The 13,757-nt window shown below is 35.0% G+C and overlaps 1 protein-coding gene across 8 annotated transcripts in view; it reads left to right on the forward strand.

Annotated features, from left to right (window-relative positions):
• LOC150097970 (dachshund homolog 1-like) overlaps nt 1-13,757 on the forward strand; it is a 290,648-nt gene that overhangs the window by 259,324 nt on the left and 17,567 nt on the right. For 6 of the 8 annotated variants that reach the window (XM_090406396.1, XM_090406397.1, XM_090406398.1 and 3 more), the window contains 2 exons: nt 124-264; nt 4,653-4,718. In XM_090406396.1, the coding sequence (XP_090262522.1) occupies nt 124-264; nt 4,653-4,718 (207 nt within the window). Of the gene's footprint in view, nt 1-123; nt 265-4,652; nt 4,723-13,757 lie in introns of all 8 variants that reach the window. The other 2 variants (XM_090406400.1, XM_090406399.1) reach the window with 1 other exon arrangement.

Consider the following 13,757-nt stretch of genomic DNA (forward strand, 5'->3'; position numbering starts at 1 on the left):
ATAAGAATAGTTTCTGCTTTTTTGTTTTTATCGCATAAATATATCAAGTCTATATTTTATTACACGTTGTACTGTGCTATAGTAAATCATTTTCAATTTAAACATGTTTTTTTATTACTGCAGTTCTGTACCAGAAAAGGCTGAAGAAAGAAAAGCGATCCAGACGTAGAATTCAGGAACAGCTGGAGTCCGAGATGAAGAAACGTGCTCAGTACGAGGAGGCATTACGTAACAGCTCAGCCGAGACACTGCGTCTACTGAACGGTAGGTGGCGCACTCTGAAGCGCACTCAAACTCAGGAAAGGGGAGAAATTGATGAAGTAATTATGTTACCGGTAGCAATAGGAAGGGGAGAATTTGGTTAAGTGTAATTGTGCCGAGACTATATAACAATTCAACAACAAAAAAAAAAAAACTGCTACAGAAAATTATCAGGATTCTTTTTTGCCATATTTGAAACTAAGAAAGCTGGAAAACTTCTGTTAACACTAATGAAATTGAGATTAAAAATAACAAAGTTAATTTCAAACTGAAAACGACTACTAGATAAAAATTAAAGACGCGGATATCTTTAATTATTCCACATAACCTACATGCAAGCGACTTCTTGAATAATATCTAAGAGAAAACATTAAAATACGATTTTATTCCAGAAGTGAATAATAAATGCATGATAATAAACGTGAGCGTAACAGAGTATTTATTCTAGTCCGTCTAATTTTTTTTTATTTGCTATGAGTTGTTTTAAATTTAAAACCCGTAACTTTTAATTATAAAGACAAAATTGTAACAAAATATTAGATAGCTTATTATGATTGTTTACATGATATAAGTTACAAAAAACAAATTTGACATGCTTTTTATTGAGTTATATTTTGGTATCATTATTTACTAATAAGCTATGGACAATAAGAAAATGCAAAACAAGATAAAACACACCAACAATGGCACAATACCGATTTTTCAACCTCTGGAAGCAGAGAGACACGGTAATCAGTTCACACTACTTTTTTATCGCGTCAAATCATCGCGAACTAAATTAAGCACAGCAGGGAATACTTTTTTTTTATTCCCTTCATTTACTTCAATTATTTACAGTCGTAGATGTTTTTTTCTTGTCTGGTGTGATATCAATCACCACGCTTAACTGAAGAACGAATCCGTAGATTGAAAAGATGCAATAATGGGTACACACATTTTCGTAGGATTGACATTACAAATATAGTATAATACGTTTCTAATGTGTTTTTTCTATTTATTTTTATTATTATTTTTATACTATAATGTCCAAGAACAGCAGAGTCCTCCAAAGGATATTTACGATTCTGGACCCTTCATTAGAACCCTGCAAGATGCTTTTAGGAACATTATCAATGTTACCCGTCAGAGGGAGCTGCTGCGAAACTAGAATCTGAAATCGATTTCCCATTTCTAATTGAAGAATTTAATATTGTTTTAAGTGTGTTGCTAATGGCTTGCCAGAATCAAACAGGCCGGTTCACTTCTCGGCATCCCGGATGACCTACGCAGTACGGCATGTTGAAGAGCAAAAAGCATTTTAAAGGAGTTTAGGAGACTTAAGGATTGCTAAATAATGGGCTCACTAGTTGTCGGCAGATGGCAGTCGTAGCAAGCACATTAATCTTTTTTCGGCTTCTGCCATAAAACCCCCTTTATTCAATTTTCTGACTCCTATAAGCTACGACAGACGGCTGAAGAAGTAAGTTGCAAAACCGTAGAAGCGAGCCCTCCTACCGAGCCTTCGTCGGAAACTGGCCGTGATTAGGGAGACATCAATTATCATGAAGAGAACGAAATTAAATTTCAAGGCTTTCACATGCTTACTTTCATATTGGCCGAGCAACTGTCGCGAGCTTAGCCGACAGCTACGCACATTTCTAACATCCCCCTTCGGCTAGCTGGAGGTCTTGCGGCAATAAAAGGTGAGCAGGGAAGGGGGGAAGAAGAGCGGGAAGAACGAAGGGTTCAGTGGTAACACGCGGACGCTTGGAGAAAACGGTTTCTTGTGTCTGAAGGAACTATGAAAATAGCCGGGCTTGCTTCCATGGAAGGCATGCCTACTAAAACAGGACCCTAATGGTTCGTGGGGGCAAATGGAATTTTATGGAAATCATGGCAGCCTACATTCATGCATTTGTAAAGTGTCTTCAATAACAGGTTGCTCTCCCACGAGGATGGCTAGCTAGAATGTGCACTCATGCCATCGGCAGACGAAAAATCAGCCAATGTACGGTAAAGTTTTAGCTCGCACGGCTCTCCTGACTGGCATAAAACCACTTCCGACCCGCGGCTGTAGATTCAGGAATTAAGTCGAAGCTAATGTTCGGTGTTTTTCCCAGGCGGCTATTTCCCTAAAAGCGTGCATTGTTTAGACAGGAACACCGTCCACGTAAGGAGGTTTCAAGCACGGACATTAACAATTTAGCAACGCAACTAGGCGCTTTACGACTGTGCATACATCCGTAGCTTCTTCATGTAAAATACGAAGATGGTGATACAGGGGTGTCAATGTTTCATGACTTCGGCGTACAGCCACTACGCATGACAGATCCATTACCATTTTGAACGATGGCTATTTACATGAAAAAGAAGATTTAGACTAAAAAATATGTTCGTAGTGTGTGTGTGCAAGCACGCATCTTCTTCTTCTTGGCCTTACAAAAAACTGTTCGATACTGATTCATGCGCAATTTAGGAGAATCCATCTAAGGACTGAGATTTCTTGGCAGACACAAGACATAAATAGTTGCTTGTTTGTTTGATCGGCTGCAATTTAAAATATGAAAAACTGTTTTCGCTTGATAGTGAGAATACCCTACATGAGTTTAACTGCTATAGCGTAAAACACGGTAAATACCATTGGTTTAGTGTCCTCAAAATTAATCCAAACTATTACTGCACAGCATACCTATAATTCAATATTAGTTCTGAGAGTAATCACAGAACCCTTCAATAACATGGCTTCCGTGATAAATATTTAAACGACAACAAAGCCTCATTTGCTTCTGAAACAAAAATGCAATGAATTTGCTGTCCAAATATTTAGAGGATATGTCGCAATTTTCTGGATCTCTTCTTATGAAATGGAAGTTCAATCCTTGAGATATTTCGTTTTACACTATTAGTTTATTTTTATAATTTAGGGAATATAAAGAATAATAGGTCCAGTATGACGGTTTCTCTGGAATACGTGATCTTTTCTTCTAAAGGTGTCACCAGCATTTGTTCTTCTCTCTTAATTTCTGCAGCGATCTTTGCAATTAATCTCTCATTAGTAGTTAGTTCCTCCTACCATTCTAAGAGTTTAGCATCTATCGTTTCTTACCACACATCCCAGTTTCGTCAGTATTTTCATCGAAATATGATGTAACTGAACTTCCAGATCGCATGCCATAGACAAACATCGGGTGCAGAAACATTTCCTCCCAGTTTAACTAAAATTTGGTGCAATAATTCAGTGTTCTAGTTTTTAATCGCTAATATTCACGACAACTGTCGAACAATACAATCAATACAATCCCTAGTTTAACTGGAATAGCCAGCACTTATCTAATTCAACGAGAATTAGATAAGTGCATATCTCACACCATTCAGAGTATGAGAGATTCACCAATGTGCCATGAACAGGATGAGAGGAACAAGCAATAGTAGTAACTTCCATGGAAGTTTCATCTTTTTCGACACTTGCGCAACTGAAGGCAGTAATGACTGCAGCGAGTGGGCGAGTAAAAACAATGTAAAACTGCAAAAGCAAGAATAATTGTGGCTTAAAGACAAAGATGAATGAGAGGAAACGGCGGTATTTACAAGAACTGCCACTTCAAATAGAGAAGGTAGGCAAAAGGTTATCGCGAAATATTTCGACAGAGATTCCAAAGAGCCCGCTTCAACACTAACAGTATGATAACTTCATAAACAGGTTATTCACAGTTATGTGCCTGTTTTGACCTGTTCTGGAACAGGCACACAACTTCTAATATCCTGTTTGCGCAGTTATCGCACTGTTCTCTGGAAATGCCGCCTATAGTAGTGTGAGAAGCATAAAGTTTAGACTGATGGCAAATGACGAAAGAATATTGCATTGTCCAACCAATTAAAATTTACTGCTGATTATGCACATCTGAAGTATCTGAAGATGATTCTGAATTTGTCATAATGACCAGAGTTTTTAGGAGGAGTGGTGGCTCCTCCACTTTATATCATGAATTTGATGTTCCAAATTCATGATATAAAGCTAACAAAAGCAATTACTTAATAAAAACATTAAGTTGAGTTAGCTTACACGAAAATTGCATAATAAAGATTATGAAATTTTAGTGTCACCATAATAAATGCCATCAAATTCGTCGAATGATTAATGCCCTCATATCAATGACAGACAGAACGGCGCATATACAAACAGACAGACATGACCCTTGTAGAAAAAACTCGTATGAATATATAAGGAATTTTAGTAAGTGTTCGCATAGTGAGTTGCGCCAAATGTATCCAATACTTTATTTCATAAACGTACTTTGTATTAGGAAAGAATTAATAAATAAATATCACTATTTTTAAAATGTAAGTAATTTTAATTTGTGATTGAGTTTAATCTTTCCTATAAGTGACCTGTACGTGAATATTTCTTTCAGAATCTCTTGCGCAAGAACTTGAAAGAGAACGCAATGCTCGGGCAGAGGCAGAACACAAAATGCAAGGTTGGTTAGTGGCTTTTTTTTTTCTTTTAATTTATTCTTCTTTACTTCCTTTCAAAATAAAGTGCTTGTATGGTGCTGATATTCTAATATCACCATATGTACTAAATATTTTTCAGAATAATTTACAATTCTTCGATATCGAACTACTAATACTACTAATACAAGGACTGCGTACCTCTTACAGTATATTTTCAGGTTTCAACTACCCAGCTGGCCATTTGTGGTCTATATTTAGATATCGAGATAACTCTGTCGCCATGACTTCTAAGACATACATAGAACTATCCCACTTACTCGAGACTTCCCGTGTAGTTTTTAACTCAATCGAAAAAATTATAAATACCAAACCACAGTAATCAGATGATTGTTGTATCTTGGTATTATTTGAATCCTCTTTGCTACGAGATGATTTTATGTAACACTTCGGATGGTACATAATTAAAATTGCTCTCACAAAGACGGATCGTGGAATGTCTCAGAATATTTAATTTGTTTTCTTATTGTTGTTGTTTTTTGAAAAAAAAAACACGTCATTTGCATTTTCAAATAAAAATATAAATGATCCGAGATGGACGTGAGAAGCATCGTAGATTAGGGGGGTCAGTGAGTGAAGCAAGCATGGATCAGAGTCTCTTAGTTATCTGAACAACAACAAAAATGACATTTTAATTGAGAAGGAAGACCACAATTAATTTAATTACAATTTGTTTCATTTTATATCTGAAATATATTTTTTTTTCAATTTTTTCAAGGTATTATATATTAAATTAGTCAACTAACTAATTTACTATCATAATTTGCGTTTCATGGAAATCAGTTTTTTTTCCCTTATATTGAAATGCCCGAATCAATTGCACTATTCCTATACAGCAGCAGTATCGCCATCAATATTATGATGTCATCAGTATTCTTCTTCTGTTCCCTGCTTGTTATTTCCACAGGTGTGAGTTTTCCATTACCACCACCGAAACACAGCTGTCACCAACGCAAGTGTTACTGCATTTAAGTAGCAGTAATTGAAGCTATGACTGTACTCTCTTAACACATCCAAAGCGTGTATTTAAAGCCCGATGAGGATAGATCCAAAACTCTGACCTGTTCGTGAATGTCCGATGACGATAATTATAGTTTTAAATTTTAACTCATAATGCATTAGTGTAATAGCAAAATAGCCACTGGCCGATAAACAACAGAAAACATTTAGACCCCCATCAGCATCTTTTTGCATCAAGTCGCTTGTGCAATTGGTTTTAATAAGATGTATGTATGCAAATGTGTGCAGCTGCATGCAAACTTAACTGCAGCCATACATAAGGCATGAAGATTTTTTTTCTTAAATTCTATTATAACGTATATTATGATTATAAAAGAATAAGAAACGTATTAAACATTTCTCATTCTTTTCGTGAATGTCCTTTTATCAAAATTGGCAGGATTTGTACAATAAAAGTGAAAGAATTGGGTAATTAACAAAGCACGCTGTATTTTCACTTATCTAATTTTATGCTGGGTAAGTATGAGTACGTGCTGAAAAGTAGGGTCTCCTTTTTATTTATTTTTCTCTTTAATGTCTTCATTTATTAGGTTTTTTTCGATTTTGGCTTGACTTTTCACAGTTTCTGCAAAGGATTCTTGAAGGATTGTTGAAACAGTGAAAACTGACAATATAAGGAGAAGATATCATTGCAGATTAAGTCCACAGATTGATATTCATCGGCGAATGAGAGTTGCTTATGGAGAGGGGACACATCAATAATGTAATATGTTGAATGTACGAGTCCGCGATGTAAATTTTTAACTGTGTGTACCAGACAGAACACCGTACAAACTGAAGGCATGGATTCGAAGAGTTTGTCCAGATGTGCATTTTTTTTTTTTCCAACACGAAAGCACAAAAATTTCTGCAGATATTCACTGCCTTAATTTGGGCCATCCTCCAATCAATACAAGTTTTTCTTAATCCTAGTTTCATCTCTTTCAGGAACTGAAGAACATTTCAGAGGTAATCACCTTTGTGTTTGATGATGAATGAAGACAACAGAGATGTCCAGTTAACAAAGTGCTCAGTTTTATTGGGAACTAACATAAAAGTAAGTGAACACTGCCTGAAGTATGTGGATTGCAGAGGCTATTAAGTCGAGAGAGAATTGTGTAAACTGGGAAGAAAGTGCAAGAAAAAGTACCGTTTTTATTTTCGTGAAGTATCAACTCCGATTACCGAAAAAAAAAAAAAAAGAAAAATAGAATGCACTACTCTTTTACCACCACTTCGTACTTTAAACAATTGGGTGTGTGGTAAAATATCTACAGATTGCATTACGTATTTATTTATTTGAATCGAAAACGTCATTTCAATTGTACCGCACGGTACCCTAGTCATTTAAGAGCACAAAACTTCTTATCCTAGCTTTACAGAAGAAGTATTAAGTGCGATACTACAGCTGACTGGCGGGAAAAATCGGCAGTTTATTGGGAGACGTTTAGAAACGCTGTTACCGTACATCAGGAGCGTCAGGAGAACATATGAACTTGCCTTCTTGCGAGCTCATCAAACAAAACAAAACACATTAGGAGAAAATCCATTATCGATAGTGACAGAGGAGGAGGATGAAAAACAGCCATGGCATAGGCCCTCAGTTTAATGGCCCGCTCGAAGCGCCATCTAAGAGAAACTGTAAATCATTCGGCGCGATATTGAGTTATCAAGGGCGAAATTCGGGAGATCTATTAGTATTCAGCGCCATCCCGCTGTTGAATATATTTCAACTCGTGCGTCAAACTCCGCCTCTGACGGTCCTTATTGGGTCGGTCTGTTGCATATTCAAGCCAGCTTGTTAATATCGTCGACTGGCATCAATTAAATCCACGTGACAGCCATGATAACCGGCAACTTGAACCAATTCGTCTGTTCCATCTTTCTACTAATGAACAAGGAGCCAAAGTGAATATAGAAATCTTTTTCTTAGCCTCTTCTTCATCACGATGGAGACTCTTTTTTATGTATATAAAGTTAGTAAGAACAACAGGTGCCAGTTGATTTTAAAATTATTTTAATTATACACGAAAATCTGCGTGTATTATTCACATTGTATGTGTGTGTGTGAATTACAAATAATAAAAAAAATTGTTATGTTAGTAATAACACTATACATTAAAAATATGCACCAAGCAGACAAATTCTTACATAGTAGGAATTTGTCTGCTTGGTGCATATTTTTAATTTTATTTTTTAATAGCAGATGAGGTATTTCTTTTTCCGAATGACGGAGTCAACTAGTGACAGCACAAAAGAAACAGAACGATAGTAAAGTGTAATAAAGTAAAAACAAAAATGATTAGGGTAGGGTTAAAAAAAACAAAGAAAAGAGAGATGTTTTGAAATATAAAAAACAAAATAATACCAATGGGTATTACACCGGACATCATAACACCAGCAGAAAATCACTGATCAATGAATTGTAATTCTTCCAAAAAGAAAGAGAAATATGAAACTATGAAAGCGTACTTATTTCTGTTAATTCCAATTTTGACTTTCAATCCGGATCGAAGTTGGGACGTTATTCCATCGTCAATAATCTGTCTGCTTCTTTCTGCAGTCTACGTTGAAATTTTCAATAACGTGTAAACCAGAACAGATGAATCAAATGGTATAAATAGATGTATTTCAATATAATCCCTTAAACCCTAAATCGAAATGTTTCAACGTATCAAGAGGACTTCTTCCAAGACAAGCAGAAACTACCGTTCGTTTGAAAGGAAAAAGTATCTCTTTTAAAGAAAACAAAATCAAAACAAATATAATTGCTCGTGCCAATTATGGACCAAAAAAAAAAAAAAATTACACACTTTAATACCCGTATTCTGACTAGTCCCCAAAGTCTATCGCTTTCTGTCTATTAATCCACTGACCCCTTCTTCCCTAGCTACGGATTCGGATAATTAAGAATGGAGAAGGCAAGGGTGACGGTGTGCGAAGTTCTGAAATGAATCTCACTTTTCGATTGCTCCAACTTTCCGAAAGGCAAACCAAGCAGGTGTCTGGATGACAGATGACTTATGTGAGCTCCGCCTTTCTGTCACCCTGACAGCTGCTTTCCTTTTTCGTTAATTTTATTTCATTTTCTTTTAGAAAAAGCGGAAATTTAGAGCCCGAATTTAATTGCCTTGTCACTGCTGGTATTCCATCGATTTCTTTCTTTTTCTCTTCATTTTTTTACAACTCACTCTCTCTCTCTCGTTCTCTCTGTAAACAGTTGATAGAACTGAAATAATTCCTCTTAGCTTTGATAGAGAATTACTTTTTTTTTTTGTAATCAGAACAAATCTAATACAAAGCCAGTAATTGGGAGTTTTATATACACTCTACATATTAACTACTCTACTATTGTGTTGCATGCCATTCTCACGTTTCAACATTCCACTTTCCATTAGCAATGTGTGTAATTTTGGCACTTTACTGAAAAATGACTGAAATTTGGCAAAACAGTGAAATGCTTAAAATGGCGTTTGAGATGCTTGTTTCTGGATGGCTGTGTAGCTGCAGAATGGCCGATACGATGTTAAACACAATCCGCGATCCCATGATATAGTGTCTAAGTGGGAGAAAAATTCTAATAGACTGAGTCTCATGATCAAAGAAGCAGCGGAAGATCTCATCACTGGTATGGTTTCTTAGCGGAATTTAAGAAACTCCGCTAAGAAAGCATGCGATGATTGTTATCAAAGTGTGTTCCTATGATTCGCCTCCCAAAAGTCCATTTGCTGCGATCTTAGGAACTTCTCAATGGACATGTAATCCGCGGCTCCTTTCATCTCCTTCTTGTCTCAAAGTTGAAGTTTTCTTTTCACAGGAAGGAGATTTGAATTTGCACCTGGTTGGCCGAGTGGTTAGCGTATTCGCTTTCCGTCTAACAGGCTGCCAGTTCGAATTCCTCCGTGGGCGTAGATGTTCGGGATTGTCTTCAGGTGGGAGATGAACTTCATCGCAAGGTGAGAATACGGTATCTCTTATTGGAGACTTGAAGTGGCTTCAAAAAGTGTTTGATGTCTAGAGCAGGATTTCAAGACTATGCAAAAATACATTTAAAATACAAAAAATAGACAAAATTAATTTAAAAAATAGAAAAAAATCCTTAGCCCATAAACGGAACAAATGTATTGTAGTTTTACAAAAAAAAACATTCGTAGGTGGAAGTTATGTAAAAAAAAAGTTAAAATAGCAACCTGAAAAAATTGATAGGAATTTGAAGGATTAAAAACGTAATTTACAAGTATCAAGGAAATGAGAATGTGAATCTGGAAGTGCAGAATCAGGAAGACTAATCTCGATTCTTTACATATTATAATTTTTTTCACATTGAGAGGAGCAAGTTCAAATCTTTCTTTAGAAAGAAATGACCGTGAACTACATCATACGTCTCAAGTTAGTCGATTATCATGCTGTTAGCAATTGACAAACAAGCTTTTTTTGTTAATAAGAGGGCACTATATTTGAATATGATCATTTTTTTCCAGAATATAAAAGAGAGTTAATAAGAGAATAATATAATTTATTCCATTAATAGTTCTGTCATTTCCATCAAGCTATATAACTTGGTAATTCCATTTTTGGTTGCATTTAGATGCATTAGGTTGAAACATACGCCAAGTATTGCATTGAGTCAATGAGTTCTGTTATTAAACATATATTTGTTTATTTATTTTGCGGAAGTAGTTTGTGCACTGGAAGCTCGTAATTAAGAAGAATCACTAATAATGCCTAAAAAGAGTAGAGGACTTCTTAAATAAGAATGAAATTATTAAATTAATATTGCTATGTGATTGTGTGTTTATTTTTTTCACTACTCAAAAATAGTTTGAGTATTTGAATTAAATTATTTGAACTTAATTTAAAAAATTACTTTAACTTCTGTTCTTCCAGACAGTCAAACGACTACATAAAAATCGATGGAACAACATAACAGAATTATAATTATAATTATTTATAAACTCAAAATTCTGCCTGCAGTTTCTTAATCCACAAGCAATAACATCTTTCTTTTTTATCGGCCTTCTCAGGCATAGAATTAGAACATTATAGTATCGCTATGATTAGCACAATGCTCGTTAATAAAAAGATTTAAGTAGATTGGTACATATGTTTCACCACCAATATGCTACTGTGTTGTGGGTTTCAAATGTATTTTAATCTAATTCAAATTTATTTTAATTCACGTTTTCTAGGTCTTTGGAGAACTAGAAAACGTGAATAGAGCGTTTAGAGCGAAATACAAGGCTTGTCGAATGAGAAAAGAAATTCCACTCAATAGCACTAGAGTGATTACTTTTTTGTTAGCAGAAGGTAATTTTTATGATTAAAACCTCGACATACTTTAGTATTAGTGAAAATTTTGAAGATTAAAGTGATCCAGCTTCATAAACATGAGGGAACAGAGAGGACATTAGCTATCCAATTGCAAAAGACAGAAAAAAGATCGGAAAATGGAGGAAATTTATGACGAGCTATTCGAATAACTTCCAAATTAAAAAATAAAAAAAAAAGCTGAAAATTTTCCAAATTTTTGAATACATTTATCCAAAGGTGAGTAACCAGGTAAAGAGCTGTTACCAAATGTACATTTGTTTCATCCATGGTGCTAAGATACCATCTTTCCAATTACTATAAAGCAGATAAAGGCGATTTTTGTATTACAGGTTTTCTCCCACCAACACTTCCAGCACATTGTTCCATTCTCAGCAACTGAATCAGCAATGCTATAAAATAGATTAGACAGCTACGATTTACCTTTGCAAGGTAAATGCAGAACTAGTTATAACTTTAAAATGTTTACTCTGATTGATTAAACATTCCATTGATCGCTATTCCAATCAAACATTGCACCTGTGACGTGTCACAATGAATTACGTTGGTGTAATTGCCAGGATGTTAATGCCACAGTGAGTGAAGAGCTCAGAGTTTCAAAGAGATCTAAATGATGACAGGAATTATGTCTGTAGAAGCTTGATATGTAAGAACGTCATACTCAGTGCGCATTTAAATCGCTAATGAAAAAGAAAAGCCCTAAGTGTTGGAGCAAAGCCAACGCTATAAACCGGCTCTGGCAATCCAAACTCTCCCCCCCCCCACCGTACTAATAATTTCTAATTAGAACTTTTAGTATATCTCAAGGAACTTTTAATGTTAACTGCATCTTTGAGGCCTGCCCTTATTTAAATGTCTCTTATCGACTCTAACAGTGAGGCAAGTAGTTTTAATGAGCCATTAAAAACTCTCACGCTTTCCTAATGAAGGCCCCATGTCATCACGACGCTCGCGAGGTCATGTCTGTGTGTATGTGTAAAATATTTAAACCGTTTAATTATGCATGTGTACAGTCCTAACAATAAAATCAGCTATCATTATTACAAGTAGAGGAGTTTGTGTAGGAGATTTTTTTCCTCGTTGACTAAAATACTACTAACGGCAAGGGAAGAAGGTTCATCACGCGCAGGAGTGCGAACACATCCAACTTGTCAAAGAAAGAAAAGGAGAACCACGAAATAAAAAAAAAAAGTTCTCAAATGTTTCATAATTAAGCAAAATGAAACAACTGGGATAACAAATATGTTCTCACTTTATTGCTCTGTGTATGTATGTGTGTTTCACAGAGGAAGTGTTTAAATTATAAGTTTTGTTATAGTAACAGGAAGATGACAATTTAGAAAATTAGTGTAAATGAAATATATTGCAAGTTGTAAAAACTGCAATTTAACTCTCAGTTAAAACAGAATTGACCGCACTGATTGCATGGAAGAGTTCAGCTCTGAAAACAAACAAAAAAGGTTATTCACGTATTAAAGTAATTTCTAATTATTATCTTTATACCATTATTTCTTAAACCCTTGTCCAGAAAGATTCTAGAGGAGTAAATTATTTAGTCATTTGAAACTAATATTCAATTAAGTTTCAAAATTTTAATGCCTAAAGTAAAATACCAAAAAAAAAAAACTATGATGTTGAAATTAATGAGTTGTAGTTACGGTGAAAAATGTTTTACACAACTTTTACCATGCATGCAGTTCGTAAGAAGAACTGCATGTATGGTGAAAATGTAAGACGTTCGTAAGAAAGTTTTACATTTAGTAAGAAGCTCTTACGTCAGTTATAAGAATCATTACTCAATTTATTACCTTTTAGTTAAAATATGATTACTTTCATCCAGCCAACATTATTCATTTTTAATCCTTGGTATAATGTAAAAACTCAAGGATCAGAATGATCTCTCTCTATCTCGAAATGTCATAAGGATGACGTTATATAACGTCATCCTTATGTTACTATCCATGCTCAGCAATAAGTGTATAATAATATACTCCAGTTTTTCGCCAGCAACCAGGCACACCAACCAGGTGAACACCCACAATTTACACACAAAAATATACATGTAGGCATAAAACTAAAAAATTATGATTACGAAGAGAATTCTGGCGGATTTAAAGGCTTGTAAATACTGCACTTCCAGAATCTATAGTTCAGAATCTATAGTTCGAGAATCTATAGCAAATTGATAGCTGAGTACCGAGAAAAATCAGTAGAAAAAGCTCAACATACTAAAATTGGAAAACAAAAAAACAGCACACGTACCTTGCATTATATGTAGTTTCTATACAGGTATTACAATATTCTATATTCATCATGAGTTTTCTTTGGGAACATCTAGAGAAAATCTTCAGATATAAAAATATTAAGCCATGACACTTTATTATATCTTCGCGATCTTCGAATCTTGGTAATACCTTGAACAGGTATCAAGAGAAAGTCATTGATAGCGAACGTGATCTTCCATCTTCGCGTAAGATCCAACTTAATCCTGTCCGAACAAGATATGAAAAGATTTCCTTGGTCACAGAAGGAATCTATTCGCGATTTGATTTTCAAGTCATGAATCTATTCAACCTTTCTTAGTTACCTTTCTTAGTGTACGTTTCATTTAATGAAAAACAAACGAAATAGAAACATTTATTACTGCAAATGCCTTACTTTATCTCAGGAGGAGATAA

Source organism: Typopeltis vanoorti, chromosome 16 (genome assembly GCF_054136105.1).
Source record: "Typopeltis vanoorti isolate ZY-2024b chromosome 16, IOZ_Tvanoo_1.0, whole genome shotgun sequence".
In the NCBI taxonomy this organism is placed as follows: domain Eukaryota; kingdom Metazoa; phylum Arthropoda; class Arachnida; order Uropygi; family Thelyphonidae; genus Typopeltis; species Typopeltis vanoorti.